General features: G+C 43.9%; 1 protein-coding gene across 5 annotated transcripts in view; it reads left to right on the top strand.

The window, feature by feature from the left end:
- LOC135116181 (rho guanine nucleotide exchange factor 11-like) overlaps positions 1–15,269 on the top strand; it is a 112,614-nt gene extending 97,345 nt beyond the window's left edge. For all 5 annotated transcript variants that reach the window (XM_064033482.1, XM_064033481.1, XM_064033478.1 and 2 more), the window contains one exon: positions 14,172–15,269. In XM_064033482.1, coding sequence (XP_063889552.1) covers positions 14,172–14,260 — 89 coding nt within the window. In that variant the 3' untranslated portion in view covers positions 14,261–15,269. The remainder of the gene's footprint in view (positions 1–14,171) is intronic.
- The last annotated feature ends 1,894 nt before the right edge of the window (positions 15,270–17,163 follow it).

Here is a 17,163-nt window from a genome sequence, read left to right as displayed (position 1 = left end):
CATATGAAGAAGGGGTCTAATTCTTGTAGTAAAATCATAGAGGCTTGTGATGATAGTGAGTAGGAAATCAGTACCCATTGAAAAAAAGAAAATGCAGTGCATAACGAGAGTTTAGTTGGTAATTGATGTGGTTAAGTTAGGCGAGGTGAAGTGGAGTGAGGTAAGATGTAGTTAATGTGGTTGGGTCAATTCAGGTCAGTACAGGTCTGTTTGCAGTGAATAATGAGTTAACTTTGTACACGTTCCATGTGGAGTACCTGCGAACCACTCTATAAAGCCACCTGTAGTGATATGTCATGGTTTAGGGAGCAACACGTGGGGGATTGTGGAGTGCCTAATGGTTTGTGCAAATTGGTTTGTGTAGGATATGAATGCCGTTAAGTAACTGCTGTGACACTTTCCCAAATGGCACCATCACTTCGCCTTCATTGCTTACTCAACACTCCGCATGTTAATACAATAGCGATCGGTAACAGGACCACCCGAAGGATTATTATTATTATTACTGTATGACAGAACACACACACACACACACACACACACACACACACACACACACACACACACACACACACACACACACACACACACCTACGTAGCAGGAGGTAGGTATGGGATGTAACCCGAGGGACTGTGGCCTCGCTGTCCCGGTGTGTGAGTAGCTCAGTCCTATCCAAAGATCGGTCAGTACGAGCCCTGAGCTCGTTTCGTAGGGGAATGGCTGGCTGGGTAACCAGCAGGCGACCGTAGGTGAATAACACACACACACACACACACACACACACACACAGTCGTCTGAAGCTCAGCAGACGAATTCTCTCTCCAAACACAGTTGACAGCATCACTCGCTCCCCGCGTTGCTCTTCCCCATGCATCAGTGGCCGCATCTCCTTTATCCACGTCTCCATTCCCACCACTGCAACACAATTACTCCACAGGGACGCCTCGCCACCCGGCGCATCTCCATCTAAACCTCATCCTATTTCCATATCTGGCACACCGGGCGCATACATGATGGGTGTAGTGTTGTGTAGTGGAGTGTAGCGAGGTGTGCTTCCACGCCACTACACACGCGATTAACCGCCAGCCGCGCTCATTTCTCATTAGGGGTGATTTAATTAACCCAGCCGCGCTTTACCTGCCTTACCTGCACCTGGTCCACGTCCACTTACAACACCTGAGTTAGTACCGTATGTCTAGCTGCTCTGTAATCTTTCCCTCCCAACTTCGCCGCGGTATCAGATCTATCTTACTTGCATACGATAGCGTCAACTTGTCCGTTTGTGTTAATGATCTCAGCCTTTCACATTTCACGCTGCCATATATACCCACGAGGTGAGTTTCGGGGTGTGGTGGGGTGTAGGGTGGTGCGGTATGGGAACCAGGTGGGTGCTGTAGACTGTGTCGCGGGGTGGGGACGCTACGGATGATCATGTGTTGTGGTATCTCGTCTTTTACGGACTGCGGCAAATGTAGCTAGATGGGGTAATGCGTATTGAGTCTTTAAGGGAGGTGAAAGTAAATGCGAGGGAGGGTGAGAGTTGTGCCGTCGATCAGCTGGGGTGGGTGGGACGGTGTTGCCATGGTGGGTCAAAGATATGTGAGGTTTTCTTCAATTATTATAATTTGGTTCATAGTCACAAGGTGCGTCATGCGGTGAGCAAATACTAAGTAGACCGGGTAATAGAATAGGAACTAGGGAATGGCAAAAAATGTCAAAACAGAGAGAAAGAAAACTAAATGTGAAGGTGAGATGTAAAATTTTGTTTGGCTGATATATAATAAATGGGCAGTCGACGGCAGTGAGTGTAGAAATTTGGGGAGTCTTTATTTTGGTGGAATTTTAGAGGCTAACGGTGGTGATAACGCGCTGTACTACCACTACTACTACTACTACTACTACTACTACTACTACTACTACTACTACTACTACTACTACTACTACTACTACTACTACTGCCGCGATGGTTGAAGGAATAAGAAATATATAACGAAGGAAAGAAAGTACAGGTTTATTTACATACATGCAGAGTAGAAAGATACTGGACTCGACTCCGTAATGAACTCTCAACACGTGGATCGAATGTGTTATTTTGTTCATGGATTGTTTCCCTCTCAAGACATGACACACCATCTCTCCCTTGTGCAATTTTGTCTACGCATTTATTTGTTATTTTGCGGGTCAGTCTTTCCCTTCTGTAATTTCTTGTTCCTGTTTATGATTTTGATTTTCTCTCTCTCTCTCTCTCTCTCTCTCTCTCTCGCTGGTACATACGTTCGTTCGCTCGTTCGTTCGTTCGTTCGTTTCTTACTCTCTCTCTTCCTTGATATTCTTTTTCTTTCCGAGTCCGACCTTTTTCTTTATGCCTCCCCTTCCTTTCTCCTCTCCTCCCATTTCTATCCCTTTTTTTTTTCATTCTTTCGTTTTAATGAATTAATTTGTTAGTACTTTGAAATACAGCACATAGTAGGAACAGTAAAGCCCCTACTAATTAAACACCATGTAACTGAATGAAAGTACTGGTGATTGTATTTTAGTGTCTCGTATCCTTTTATGATTGAAAAAAAAGAAACTGTGGCATTAAACTGTATATAATTACATACATCAGAATTATACATTGGCATTGGTTCGTGAATAACTTGTAATTTATATGTACGCGGATTTGTTTTGTTAGTGGTTATGATTTGGTTGTATTTAATTTTTTTTTTTACCCAAGGAGGCTGGACAAGGACACTAAACAGGCAAGGGAAGCTCGTATAATTTCCGCTTAAAAAAAAAAAAGTAGGAAGTTTATAAGGGTTAGAAACAGGTTGGCCAATAAAGCGGCGGAGGTTGAGTCGTAACAAACGTATATATCGGGGATTATATAGGCAGTAGTCCAAAAAAAAAAAAAAAAAAGAAATGTGATTAGGCAAATGCATGTAGTTTTAGTGGAAGTGGTTGTGGTAGTGGTTGTATTCGGATCTGTGAATGGAATAGTGTCTTATGATATATTTTTTATTTATTTATTTTTTTGAAGATAATGCTTTTAGCGAATGGTCCAGCGATGATGATGATAATGGCCATGTTTAGATCAGCGGTTGAACTCTTCTTAATGGTTATATGCATTACGGATTATATGTAGGTATTAACTTTTCTAAATAACGCTTAATTCTGTGATAGTCATGGCAGTAATCAGATCAGTGTACGGAGTGGTAGGCAGGTGGATGCCCCGCTTGAAGGAGTCGTGACAGGCATCCACCGTGACGTGTACTCAAGTCAGTCTACATGTTCATTAGACGGGAAATGCAGCTGTATGGTTGGGAGGGCGGTCTTTTTTTTTTTTTTTTCTTTTGTGTGTGTGTGTGTGTGTGTGTGAAAGGTAGCGTTCTCTAGTAACTCTGGCAGGTGTCTTGTAAACTCGTTTGTTGCGGCTCCATAACTCAACTTAGAATATCCTTCACATGCACTCCATACAATCTTCAAATAGGGGGATAGTGTTTAGTATCAGATTACTGCAGGGGCTCTTTAAATTGGACTGCTGTTTTTATTCTTTTTCCTTTTTAACCGTTATGGTGCCGAAGCCGCAATATAACGACTGATTTTAAAGCAAAATAAGTATTGCATTACTTATTCAGAATGTTGTTAGAAGTGTTATAAAGCAATAATGGGATAATCACCTTAGAAACACAAATGGAGAGTAACTCAGTTGTAAAAAGCACGAACAGGACAGTAATCGCAGTGTGTTCCTTTATGGAAAAGCACTCGGCGATTACTGTCCTGTTCTTGCTTTTTACAATCAGTTATTCTCCATTTGTGTTTCTAAGGTGATTTTTCCATTATTGCTTTATAACACTTCTAACAACATTTTGAATCAGTAATGCAATACTTTTGCTTTAAAATCGGTCGTTGTATTTCCATTATAATTCGTCCTCTTTATTTTAGTAACATTTGAGACTGTCATTCACCTCTGTCTTTAAAATCCTTCATTATCTTGCCCTTTTAACTCGGATTTATGATTCTCTTAGCATTTCGTAACAAAGATTGTTGGAAAAAAATCAGAATGGCTTTTTAGCACGTCTTCGTGATGCTAATAGAGGGAAAAAGTTCTGTGTGTAAGTTGATGCACGTGTTGGTTGTGTGTTTATGGGCAGAGAAGCTCACCCTCCCTCTATATATGGAGACACATTTGGTGGGCTTACTTTTCCCGCCACTTAACTTTACAACCCTCAGCTTACCGCCGTGTTTGGAAATCAAAAAGAGATACGGAAAAAAAAAAATAATGTTTCTTAAATTTCACGAGAAATTTTTGAGAGAGAGAGAGAGAGAGAGAGAGAGAGAGAGAGAGAGAGAGAGAGAGAGAGAGAGAGAGAGAGAGAGAGAGAGAGAGAGAGAGAGAGAGAGATTTGTCTTTCCTTATTGGTTATTATAAGGAAAATTAGCGTACATACTTGACACACACACACACACACACACACACACACACACACACACACACACACACACACACACACACACACACACACACACACACACACACACACACACACACACACACACACACACACACACACACACACACACACACACACACACACACACACACATTTATTCATTTATTTATTTATATATTTATTTATTTATTTACTTATTTATGTATGTGTGTATTTATTTCTTAAGTATGTGTTTATTGTGCTTGTTGGTGTAGCTTATTTCTGTATAAATAAGGTAAATCGTCATGTTAATGAGAAACTAACTGAACATGTTAGCTCATTATCATAACCCCAACCTTAAAGGAACTGGTTGCTTATGCGGCAATAATTGTTTTGTTGTAATATTGTGTGTAGTGACGTTATCGCCTCGTGGGGAAGAAGTAACAAGGGTGCGAGTGGCGGCCAGTGAGGCGAGGGTCAGGAGTGGAAGGGAGAGGCCGGCTGGTGAAGAAAAGGGGGATGGTGGCGGTGAGGGCAAGGCGGCAACTGTATTATTTTTTTTTTTTTTCTACGTGTGAGAAAGGTCGTTCAAGGGCACCGAGAACGAATATAAAACTAAATTGTCGCTCCAAAAATGTGAAATAGTAAAGTAAATAAAAAAAATAATCCTCTTTTGACATTGCTTCGATTTACCTCGCTAGACAGTTTGTGTCACAAGAAGAGGGAAAAACAAATAGGCTGACTTCCTGAGTTGACTCGCGAGAGGGAAGAGTGAAGATAGGGATGAGAATAAGTAGAAAGTCTAGTACAGGGAGTCCGCAAGAGGAAGGGGAGGCGTGCAGGCAGCTGAAGAGCAGCGGTGGTCTTAAAAGCAGACCGGACACTGGTATAAAACATTGCTCCATGAAAAGCCTTAAAGGTAAATAACGGAGACTGTGTGGCAGTGACGCTGCCCCCAGAAAATGTGTAGATTTCGGGCAACGACATGCCCTGGAGGAAATCACCAAGTTAGGCCTGCTCTACTTATGACTTGTGATAGTTAGAATTTTTGAAATTTCGTTATATTCAGCTGTAATTATTGACCACTCCGCCCTAGTTGAGGTTTCTTTCATACGTACATACATATACATACTCGTACATAGAATATGCACAGGTACATGCATATACTCGTATACATACATACATACAGACAGGGAGACAGTGATGGAGCACTGGTGTCACTATGTATTAGGAACATAAACTTGCCTCTCACCAGGCCCGAGGTCATCAAGCCACGCAGCGTACGTGTGTTCTAATAAAGAAAACACACTTGGCCTGTGTAGTGCTTCACCAAATCAGTGGGTTAGGCTTTCAGGCAATTGTTCTGTCTCTTATCATTTCCTAGCGAGATGGAGGTGTATGTTTTGCCCGGAGAGCGTTGGTAGATGGGAAGCGGGGAACGGTTAGTAGCGGTGGTACTGGAGCAGTATTGTAGTGGCGGGATTCTCAAGATTGATTCAACACCACTTGTACCATGGCGATCATTATGATTTGATTGGTGAGATGTCGTGCACGGTGAGTGTCCTGTCGGGGTTCGGGGGTTCGAATCCTAACAATTCCCTCGCTTAAATTATTAAATCTTTCTCATTATCTGTAAACCCGATGCATTGCTGTGTTGCTGGTGATGGTTGTGATGGCGGTCGTGGTGATGGTGCTTCCGATAGAGATGCTGGTGGTGGTGGTGGTGGTACTAATGAAGGTGATAGTGAAGTGACCGGTGATGGTGATGGTGGTGATGATGGTGGCCGAATAGTGATTGTAATGGTGTTTCTTGCCTGATGGTGTTAATAGTAATGATAGTGAAGTTAGTGAAAGAGAGGTAGGTTCATTGCGATGGTGGTGATAGTGGCATCATTGCGCTGGTAATGGGGATGGTGACAATAGAAATAGAAAAAAAAGTAAATGCGAAGATAATCATGATAAAGAAAAGATAATGGTGATGAATCTGGAATGGTTTGAATCTCATAGTAATATTTTGTACTTCACTTTTCATATCTTCCTTTCGTCTGTTTGTATTTGTTTTCTTTCTTTCGTCTTTTCGTTTTGTTGTGTATATTTTCTACGTTTTTCTTTTTGCATTTCCTTTGTTTCCTCAATGCTTTTGAGTTTTTTCCTTGTATTTATCTTTTTTCCACCTTTCGTCTTTCTGGTTCCTTTTATTATTTGCATTTTCTTTCTTACTTTATTTTTCTTTTCAGTGTGTATATTCTCTCCTCTTCTTTCTTCCATTTCTCATTCTCATTCATATTAAACAATCTTCCTTTTCCTTTCGTCGTCGTCGTCCTCTCTCTCTCTCTCTCTCTCTCTCTCTCTCTCTCTCTCTCTCTCTCTCTCTCTCTCTCTCTCTCTCTCTCTCTCTCTCTCTCTCTCTCTCTCTCTCTCTCTCTCTCACGTTCATTCATCTGTCTGCGTAGGTATCAATCTCTCAGTCTATGTATGTATATATGTATGTATGTATGTATGTATGTATGTATGTATGTATGTATGCATGTATATATCTATCTATCTATCTATCTATTTTTTTTTTTTTTTTTTTTTTTTTTTTTATGTAGGAAGGATACTGGCCAAGGGCAACAAAAATCTAATAAAAAAAAATGCCCACTGAAATGCCAGTCCCTTAAAAGGGTCAAAGCAGTGGTCAAAAATTGGTGAATAAGTGTCTTGAAACCTCCCTCTTGAAGGAATTCAAGTCATAGGAAGGTGGAAATACAGAAGCAGGCAAGGAGTTCCAGAGTTTACCAGAGAAAGGGATGAATGATTGAGAATACTGGTTAACTCTTGCGTTAGAGAGGTGGACAGAATAGGAGTGAGAGAAAGAAGAAAGTCTTGTGCAGCGAGGCCGCGGGAGGAGGGGAGGCATGCAGTTAGCAAGATCAGAAGAGCAGTTGGCATGAAAATAGCGGTAGAAGACAGCTAGATATGCAACATTGCGGCGGTGAGAGAGGGGCTGAAGACAGTCAGTTAGAGGAGAGGAGTTGATGAGACGAAAAGCTTTTGATTCCACCCTGTCTAGAACAGCAGTATGAGTGGAACCCCCCCAGACATGTGAAGCATACTCCATACATGGACGGATAAGGCCCTTGTACAGAGTTAGCAGCTGGGGGGGTGAGAAAAACTGGCGGAGACGTCTCAGAACACCTAACTTCATAGAAGCTGTTTTAGCTAGAGATGAGATGTGAAGTTTCCAGTTCAGATTATAAGTAAAGGACAGACCGAGGATGTTCAGTGTAGAAGAGGGGGACAGTTGAGTGTCATTGAAGAAGAGGGGATAGTTGTCTGGAAGATTGTGTCGAGTTGATAGATGGAGGAATTGAGTTTTTGAGGCATTGAACAATACCAAGTTTGCTCTGCCCCAATCAGAAATTTTAGAAAGATCAGAAGTCAGGCGTTCTGTGGCTTCCCTGCGTGATATGTTTACCTCCTGAAGGGTTGGACGTCTATGAAAAGACGTGGAAAAGTGCAGGGTGGTATCATCAGCATAGGAGTGGATAGGACAAGAAGTTTGGTTTAGAAGATCATTAATGAATAATAAGAAGAGAGTGGGTGACAGGACAGAACCCTGAGGAACACCACTGTTAATAGATTTAGGAGAAGAACAGTGACCGTCTACCACAGCAGCAATAGAACGGTCAGAAAGGAAACTTGAGATGAAGTTACAGAGAGAAGGATAGAAACCGTAGGAGGGTAGTTTGGAAATCAAAGCTTTGTGCCAGACTCTATCAAAGGCTTTTGATATGTCCAAGGCAACAGCAAAAGTTTCACCAAAGTCTCTAAAAGAGGATGACCAAGACTCAGTAAGGAAAGCCAGAAGATCACCAGTAGAGCGGCCTTGACGGAACCCATACTGGCGATCAGATAGAAGGTTGTGAAGTGATAGATGTTTAAGAATCTTCCTGTTGAGGATAGATTCAAAAACTTTAGATAAGCAGGAAATTAAAGCAATAGGACGGTAGTTTGAGGGATTAGAGCGGTCACCCTTTTTAGGAACAGGTTGAATGTAGGCAAACTTCCAGCAAGAAGGAAAGGTAGATATTGACAGACAGAGCTGAAAGAGTTTGACTAGGCAAGGTGCAAGCACGGAGGCACAGTTTCGGAGAACAATAGGAGGGACCCCATCAGGTCCATAAGCCTTCCGAGGGTTTAGGCCAGCGAGGGCATGGAAAACATCATTACGAAGAATTTTAATACGTGGCATGAAGTAGTCAGAGGGTGGAGGAGAGGGAGGAACAAGCCCAGAATCGTCCAAGGTAGAGTTTTTAGCAAAGGTTTGAGCAAAGAGTTCAGCTTTAGAAATAGATGTGATAGCAGTGGTGCCATCTGGTTGAAGTAGAGGAGGGAAAGAAGAAGAAGCAAAGTTATTGGAGATATTTTTGGCTAGATGCCAGAAATCACGAGGGGAGTTAGATCTTGAAAGGTTTTGACATTTTCTGTTAATGAAGGAGTTTTTGGCTAGTTGGAGAACAGACTTGGCATGGTTCCGGGCAGAAATATAAAGTGCATGAGATTCTGGTGAAGGAAGGCTTAAGTACCTTTTGTGGGCCACCTCTCTATCATGTACGAGTATAGCACGAGAACAAGCTGTGTTAAACCAAGGTTTAGAAGGTTTAGGACGAGAAAAAGAGTGAGGAATGTACGCCTCCATGCCAGACACTATCACCTCTGTTATGCGCTCAGCACACAAAGACGGGTCTCTGACACGGAAGCAGTAGTCATTCCAAGGAAAATCAGCAAAATACCTCCTCAGGTCCCCCCAACTAGCAGAGGCAAAACGCCAGAGGCACCTTCGCTTAGGGGGATCCTGAGGAGGGATTGGAGTGATAGGACAAGATAAAGATATGAGATTGTGATCGGAGGAGCCCAACGGAGAAGAAAGGGTGACAGCATAAGCAGAAGGATTAGAGGTCAGGAAAAGGTCAAGAATGTTGGGCGTATCTCCAAGACGGTCAGGAATACGAGTAGGGTGTTGCACCAATTGCTCTAGGTCATGGAGGATAGCAAAGTTGTAGGCTAGTTCACCAGGATGGTCAGTGAAGGGAGAGGAAAGCCAAAGCTGGTGGTGAACATTGAAGTCTCCAAGAATGGAGATCTCTGCAAAAGGGAAGAGGGTCAGAATGTGCTCCACTTTGGAAGTTAAGTAGTCAAAGAATTTTTTATAGTCAGAGGAGTTAGGAGAGAGGTATACAGCACAGATAAATTTAGTATGAGAATGACTCTGTAGTCGTAGCCAGATGGTGGAAAACTCGGAAGATTCAAGAGCGTGGGCACGAGAGCAGGTTAAGTCATTGCGCACATAAACGCAGCATCCAGCTTTGGATCGAAAATGAGGATAGAGAAAGTAGGAGGGAACAGAAAAGGGGCTACTGTCAGTTGCCTCAGACACCTGAGTTTCAGTGAGGAAAAGAAGATGAGGTTTAGAAGAGGAGAGGTGGTGTTCTACAGATTGAAAATTAGATCTTAGACCGCGAATGTTGCAGAAGTTAATGAAGAAAAAGTTGAGGGGGGTGTCAAGACACTTAAGGTCGTCGACGGAAAGGCAGTCCGACCTGGGGACATTTATGGTCCCCTCCCCAGATAGGGACTCCGAGGCTGGTGTAGGAGTCGCCATGATTTTAAAATTTTTTGAGTGAAGGGTGTGTGTGTTATTAGGTGCTTGTAGTTTTGTGTGGAGGAAGAGAGTTGTCTTTAGAGGGCAGGCTGTCTATCTATCTATCTATCTATCTATCTATCTATCTATCTATCTATCTCTCTATCTATCTATCTATCCATCCATCCATCCATCCATCCATCCATCCATCTATCTGCCTACCTACCTACCTACCTACCTACCTACCTACCTACCTACCTACCTACCTACCTACCTACCTACCTACCTACCTACCTACCTACCTACCTACCTACCTACCTACCTACCTACCTACCTACCTACCTACCTACCTACCTACCTACCTACCTACCTACCTACCTACCTACCTACCTACCTACCTACCTACCTACCTACCTACCTACCTACCTACCTACCTACCTACCTACCTACCTACCTACCTACCTACCTACCTACCTACCTACCTACCTACCTACCTACCTACCTACCTACCTACCTACCTACCTACCTACCTACCTACCTACCTACCTACCTACCTACCTACCTACCTACCTACCTACCTACCTACCTACCTACCTACCTACCTACCTACCTACCTACCTACCTACCTACCTACCTACCTACCTACCTACCTACCTACCTACCTACCTACCTACCTACCTACCTACCTACCTACCTACCTACCTACCTACCTACCTACCTACCTACCTACCTACCTACCTACCTACCTACCTACCTACCTACCTACCTACCTACCTACCTACCTACCTACCTACCTACCTACCTACCTACCTACCTACCTACCTACCTACCTACCTACCTACCTACCTACCTACCTACCTACCTACCTACCTACCTACCTACCTACCTACCTACCTACCTACCTACCTACCTACCTACCTACCTACCTACCTACCTACCTACCTACCTACCTACCTACCTACCTACCTACCTACCTACCTACCTACCTACCTACCTACCTACCTACCTACCTACCTACCTACCTACCTACCTACCTACCTACCTACCTACCTACCTACCTACCTACCTACCTACCTACCTACCTACCTACCTACCTACCTACCTACCTACCTACCTACCTACCTACCTACCTACCTACCTACCTACCTACCTACCTACCTACCTACCTACCTACCTACCTACCTACCTACCTACCTACCTACCTACCTACCTACCTACCTACCTACCTACCTACCTACCTACCTACCTACCTACCTACCTACCTACCTACCTACCTACCTACCTACCTACCTACCTACCTACCTACCTACCTACCTACCTACCTACCTACCTACCTACCTACCTACCTACCTACCTACCTACCTACCTACCTACCTACCTACCTACCTACCTACCTACCTACCTACCTACCTACCTACCTACCTACCTACCTACCTTTCCATCTTCGTCAGGTTTCACTACAAAATAACACTGAGTAACCATAATAGCAAGGTACGAGGAGATAACGAACGAGTGGCCGCCCTGCCGGCACCACTCAGCCAGGGAAGGGTGGTCGCCCTCGCCCCTCAGGAAAATTTCCACCTCAGAGCTCTTCCTAATATAGAGAAATTTTGGAGTCTCAGCTTGCGTTATAATGGCTGACATAATTTATTAATCTTCCACCTCAGTGCTTCTTGGGTTTCCTAGGAATTATATATTTGGTCAAGGCTAGTTTTGGTTATATACTTTCGTTTTGATGTCGTTTTGTTTAGTGCAAATATATAGCAAATTTAAGTGTAGATGTGTTGATTTAGGGAAGAAAAAAATCTTCCATGGTCAAAGGAACTGGTCTTGTTTAATTGTTCGAGGCACGTCCATGTAGAACATATTGATGAAAGCGAAGCAGCGCAGGTCATAAAGCCGTGACCTGCTGGCCATTAGTACACCTGTGCAACGCCTTAGTTACACATCGGAGAGAGAGAGAGAGAGAGAGAGAGAGAGAGAGAGAGAGAGAGAGAGAGAGAGAGAGAGAGAGAGAGAGAGAGAGAGAGAGAGAGAGAGAGAGAGAGAGAGAGAGAGAGAGAGAGAGAGAGAGAGAGACTTGCAGATTAATAAAGGTTAATATATCAGCTGTATGTCTTGATAGCCGAACTCAGGAACAGTAGTTTGTAAAGTAAGAGTGGTGTCCACATGGCCATACTTACCGTCACACACACGCAGCAGGGTGGGACCACTTTTTTGAAACACTGTTGCCTCGCATAAGAACTACGAATTTTAAAGACCACAGAGATGATTAGAAGATAGGTTCTCATAGATGTTTTTTTTTATCTTGTTAATAGTTTACTTGAATAATGAAAACTTCATTACTTCCCCAAAAGCCTGTTCAGATTAGTCTAGATAAGGTGCCGAAGCGTTTGAAAATGTCTTGACCGCTGTGTTTTTACGGTAAGGTACACAACAATGCTTGTTAGAAGTAAAAAAAAATAATTGTTATGTTCTCCTACATGTGACGGTCTGAAGAAATTGTATACTACGCAGCACAGTGCTAGTGATCCTGTGAAACAGTGGTGTGTGTGTGTGTGTGTGTGTGTGTGTGTGTGTGTGTGTGTGTGTGTGTGTTTTGGGGGGGGAAGGCGAAACACAAGCTAAAGCAAGTCTTCACTCCGTATAGCACTACTCCTATACTGATGAAGTGCTTACTACAATGTTTTATTGCTTGAAGGGCAGTGAATGCCTTCCCTCAGTGGCCTTTATTCCTCCAAGAATAAAACGTCACAACTTACGGTCTGCAATGCAGAATTCTCTGTATTTTATTCATCAGCCTTTATCAGATATTTTTTTTTTCTTTCTGAATTTATATTTAGATATTGGTCTGTTTCCTTTTGTATATAATCGTCTATTTAGAAAATGTGTGTAGGGCTTGGTGGACACTACAGTATTGTTGAAGCTGTAGTGGTGTGGCTGACGTGGCCAACACACCTCCACTCAGGCTCAGGACAAGTGGTGGTGGTGGTGGTGGTGGTGGTGGTCGCCTCGATGGCTGCTGCTGATGGCTTTATATCATGCTTCGCCTTTGGTATTTTTTTCCAATAATTTCCTTTCGAAAAAAAAGAAATAAAAGAACAACTGAGATAGGGATTTACCTTTTCCTGACACAGAGGTTACATTTGAGCTACGACGCGTTCAAACCCTGTTCTTGAGTTACACTTTAGGCAAAGATTATACTTCATAAGGAGAATGTGTGTGTGTGTGTGTGTGTGTGTGTGTGTGTGTGTGTGTGTGTGTGTGTGTGTATTTTGTTTAAATATTTGTTAGTTTTACACAGGCAGACACGGGCAGGGCTTTGTCACGTGAGCTGGAGTGGGCGTGCAGTTTGAAGGTGGTGATGAAAGGGAGTTGTGCTGGTGATGAGGGTGAGGGTGGTGATATGCTGGGGACAAGGCATAGGTGAAGGCAGGAGTGATGGTGAGCACACAAGGGACAGACGATGGCTTGTAGAGAGCGTACTCGTCCCGTGACGGTGCCTTTTTGTCGGTTGTGTCGGTAATTTTTTTACGTCACCCCACGGCTTGTCACCGCTCGGCTCAAGCGTTGAGCGGACTCTCGTCTGCGCGCTGCCTTTGTTCAGCACTTGTCCCTATTACCCGACTGTAGGCGGTGACAAGGGGTGAGGAAGGGAGGAACGAAGGGAAGGGGAGAGTGTAGGTGGTGAAATTCGGAAAGTTGACCCCCTGGAGTGGAGGGCGTAGACAGGGTGACACCTTTGTCCTGAATATTGTTAGGTACCGTTGCGTGGTGGGAGGGAAGGCAGGGGTACTCCTGGTGCTGAGGTTCAGTAACATGCTGTTCTAGTACTGTGGAAAAAAAAAGGGAGGGTTGGATGGATGTGGGGGAGGTTAAAGCGATGAGGATGTGTTGAGGACGAGAGTTAGCGGCGTTACGAGCTGGCCGCATGGTCCTCTTCTTACCTTGCCGTCCGTGTTTTGAGATGATTAGCGGAACGTCGTAACCAGGAGGAAAGCATCTTGTAGTGACACTAAATAATTGTAGTGCCACTTAACATACTGGCAAAACAAATTATAGTTTTGTAGATATATTTGTGAGTCCATGCGTGGCAGAAGGGCTGATGCTCACTCACTCTCATTTCACCCTACAGTTGAGAAGGCGCGGAAGGGCTACGAGGAAGGGAACACCGAACAGTGCGGGCTGTCGTCTGAGACCGACAACTATGCAGGTGAGTGTTGATTTTGATTTTAAGTATTGCCTGTGTTTGTCACCTGGTGGGCGTGGCGAGGCAGCGGACTACTCTTAGGACTCGTGTTGGCGGCTTCAAGGGGCGGAGGGGAAGACAAGGGGGCGGGGTAGGGGAAGACGGGGTCGCACCGCTGTGAAAGTTCCGGCGGTGATTCATCGCAGGGTGAGAGCGATGGACAGGTGTCCGCGACAATTAGGTCTCGCCCTCCACCCTGCGCTTGGAAAAGTGAAATATGCATCGTATGAGCGTGACCCGAGTGTGCGGGACGCGACCCAACATGGAGGTAATTACCACTCCTCAAAGGTGATGGCGGCGACTGTGGCCTCAGAGGAGGGAGCCTCTGTGGTGTGTGTGTGTGTGTGTGTGTGTGTGTGTGTGTGTGTGTGTGTGTGTGTGTGTGTGTGTGTGTGTGTGCGCGCGCGTGTCTCAGCCGTGAAGCATAATGGCGGCCGTCAAGGGGAGATCGGGGGGAAGGCCTGCTGCTGTCCAGTCACTGACTCTGCCTCAGCGTCTCAAATTGACCGGCGCCCTTTATGGCTGAAAATTAGCCACGCCTGGTAGCGGTGCCCTGCACTTTGTCAAAACGTGCCGGCAAACGGTTACGAGCCTCGCATGACGAGGCGGCGCAGAACACTGGCGGGGTCGAGGGAACACCGGACGAGGGCACGGGTTCCTGATTCCCAGAACAGGTTGTCAGTGCGGCCAACACCTGGATGGTCGCCATTAAGGGACCACTTCAGGAGTGCCCAGAGCAGATATGCGGCAGCGTCAGAAGTATTCGTGTGTCAGCGTCTTCACTTGTCCTATGGGATGTCATGTGGTGGGTGTCGCTGTGGTGGTTGTACCCGTTAATGGTAGGCACTGACAGAAGTGACAGCGGGTCTTGGCATGATTCCCTTCACTGTTTCGCAACACGGTTCATGTCATAGAGTAAAGCAATTCTTGTCACATTACAAGACAGTGTGAGTCACAACAGCCCTTGAAAAATTTACATTTAAATGTATTTGTGCATATATATATATATATATATATATATATATGTATATATATATATATATATATATATATATATATATATATATATATATATATATATATATATATATATATATATATATATATATATATATATATATATATATATATATATATATATATATATATATATATATATATATATATATATATAATATGAATTTGTTGTGCTTAATATTTGGTGAGTGGTGGCCTCTGTATTGATGACGAGGAGGCGCCTTTCTCCTTTCCCTGAGCCTCGGTGTGGGCAAGCTAGGCATGGTGGGCGGGCAGGCGTAAGGGGGGCTGGGGGACGGCGGGGAATGGCTTCAGCAAAGGCGGCAGAAACTCCTAATGTTGGTAAATTGTAAGGTGGTTCCTAGTGAGGCGAATTTGGTAGAATGATGCTCTGGAAAGCTTGCTTGGCTTGCTGTTTTGTTGTTGTTGTTGTTGTTGGTGGTGGTGGTGGTGGTGGTGGTGGTGGTGGTGCAGTTGTTATTATTGTTGGTGGTGGTGGTAGTTGTAGTGTAGTAATATAACAACAAATATGAGAGTGGTTTGAGCTGGTAGAATGGAAGTGCAGTATTAAACCTTATTTCCTTGGCGTGGTCCAGTGGTTTGGATGGGTCGGGTGTGATGCATGCTTGCAATAGCGTGTAACAAGGGTGTCCACCTTGGCAAAAGTGTGGTTTTCTTCTCGACATAGAATTATATCATGAGCAGAATCATTCATTGCCATTATTTTTGTCTCATACACAGTTGTACACTACAACAGCAAGCAGTCATGTACAGCGTATACCGTAGTCATCGGCAAGGAAATGAAACGTCTCGTTTTTAATGGATTTGTTAGTGAGGATAAAACCATCTTTCATTGCACATCACATGACCACACGGGCAAACACTCATAACCTCCTCCGAAAAACAGTATTGGTCTTTAATTATTCCTTTCTCTTATAAAATATCTAGTTTTTGGATAATATAATACTTACGGTAAAATTAAATCGCTTAGTTAAGACGTAGTTTCTTGTGACGCTCATGCTTAAACTGTTATGACGGAGGATGATGACTATGTTCCGTTGTGTGTATTTTATCCATGGAGACTGTTAGCTGGACTTTGTGGAAGTGTAGCAGCCGCACCCATTCACAGGCCTGCCGCGTGGGAAGTGCTAACTAGGGCGCTCCATACAGGTGATGCTCTGCGGGCGAGGTTGTCTGCCTCTTGGACGTGGGGTTACTCTTCAAAGCAGGACTTAGTTTAAATTTTTTTTTTTTTTTTTTTTTTATAAATTTTTCTGCCCCCCCCCTTCTCTCTCTCTCTCTCTCTCTCTCTCTCTCTCTCTCTCTCTCTCTCTCTCTCTCTCTCTCTCTCTCTCTCTCTCTCTCTCTCTCTCTCTCTCTCTCTCTCTCTCTCTCTCTCTAGGACATAACAGTTTGTGGAGTTGTGTGAAGGTTATGGTAATGTGTGTGTGTGTGTGTGTGTGTGTGTGTGTGTGTGTGTGTGTGTGTGTGTGTGTGTGTGTGTGTGTGTGTGTGTGTGTGTTGCGCGGCTGTCATTCAGGACTATAAATCGCATGACATGTGATCAGATAGTCAATTCGCCTAGGAGGTGACGTCATGTCGGTCAACAGTGTGTTTGTGTGTGTGTGTGTGTGTGTGTGTGTTGTCATGGTTATGTAGTGTGTTCCTGTGGTGGTGCCAATTTTTGTGGTGTGGTGCATAATGGTGGTGGTTGTGGCGGCAACACTCCACTTGTCTATATTTTGTGTATCAGATGGTATCACATGCTTTTTTTTACAGTAGATTGATGGAAAAAATTATTTTAACCTGTTGGTATTAAACTGTTATTATGGAAAATGTTAGAGTAAAATTTCAAAGCAGC

This window comes from Scylla paramamosain, chromosome 30 (assembly GCF_035594125.1).
Source record: "Scylla paramamosain isolate STU-SP2022 chromosome 30, ASM3559412v1, whole genome shotgun sequence".
NCBI classification, from domain to species: domain Eukaryota; kingdom Metazoa; phylum Arthropoda; class Malacostraca; order Decapoda; family Portunidae; genus Scylla; species Scylla paramamosain.
This window is presented reverse-complemented; position numbering and strand designations above follow the sequence as displayed.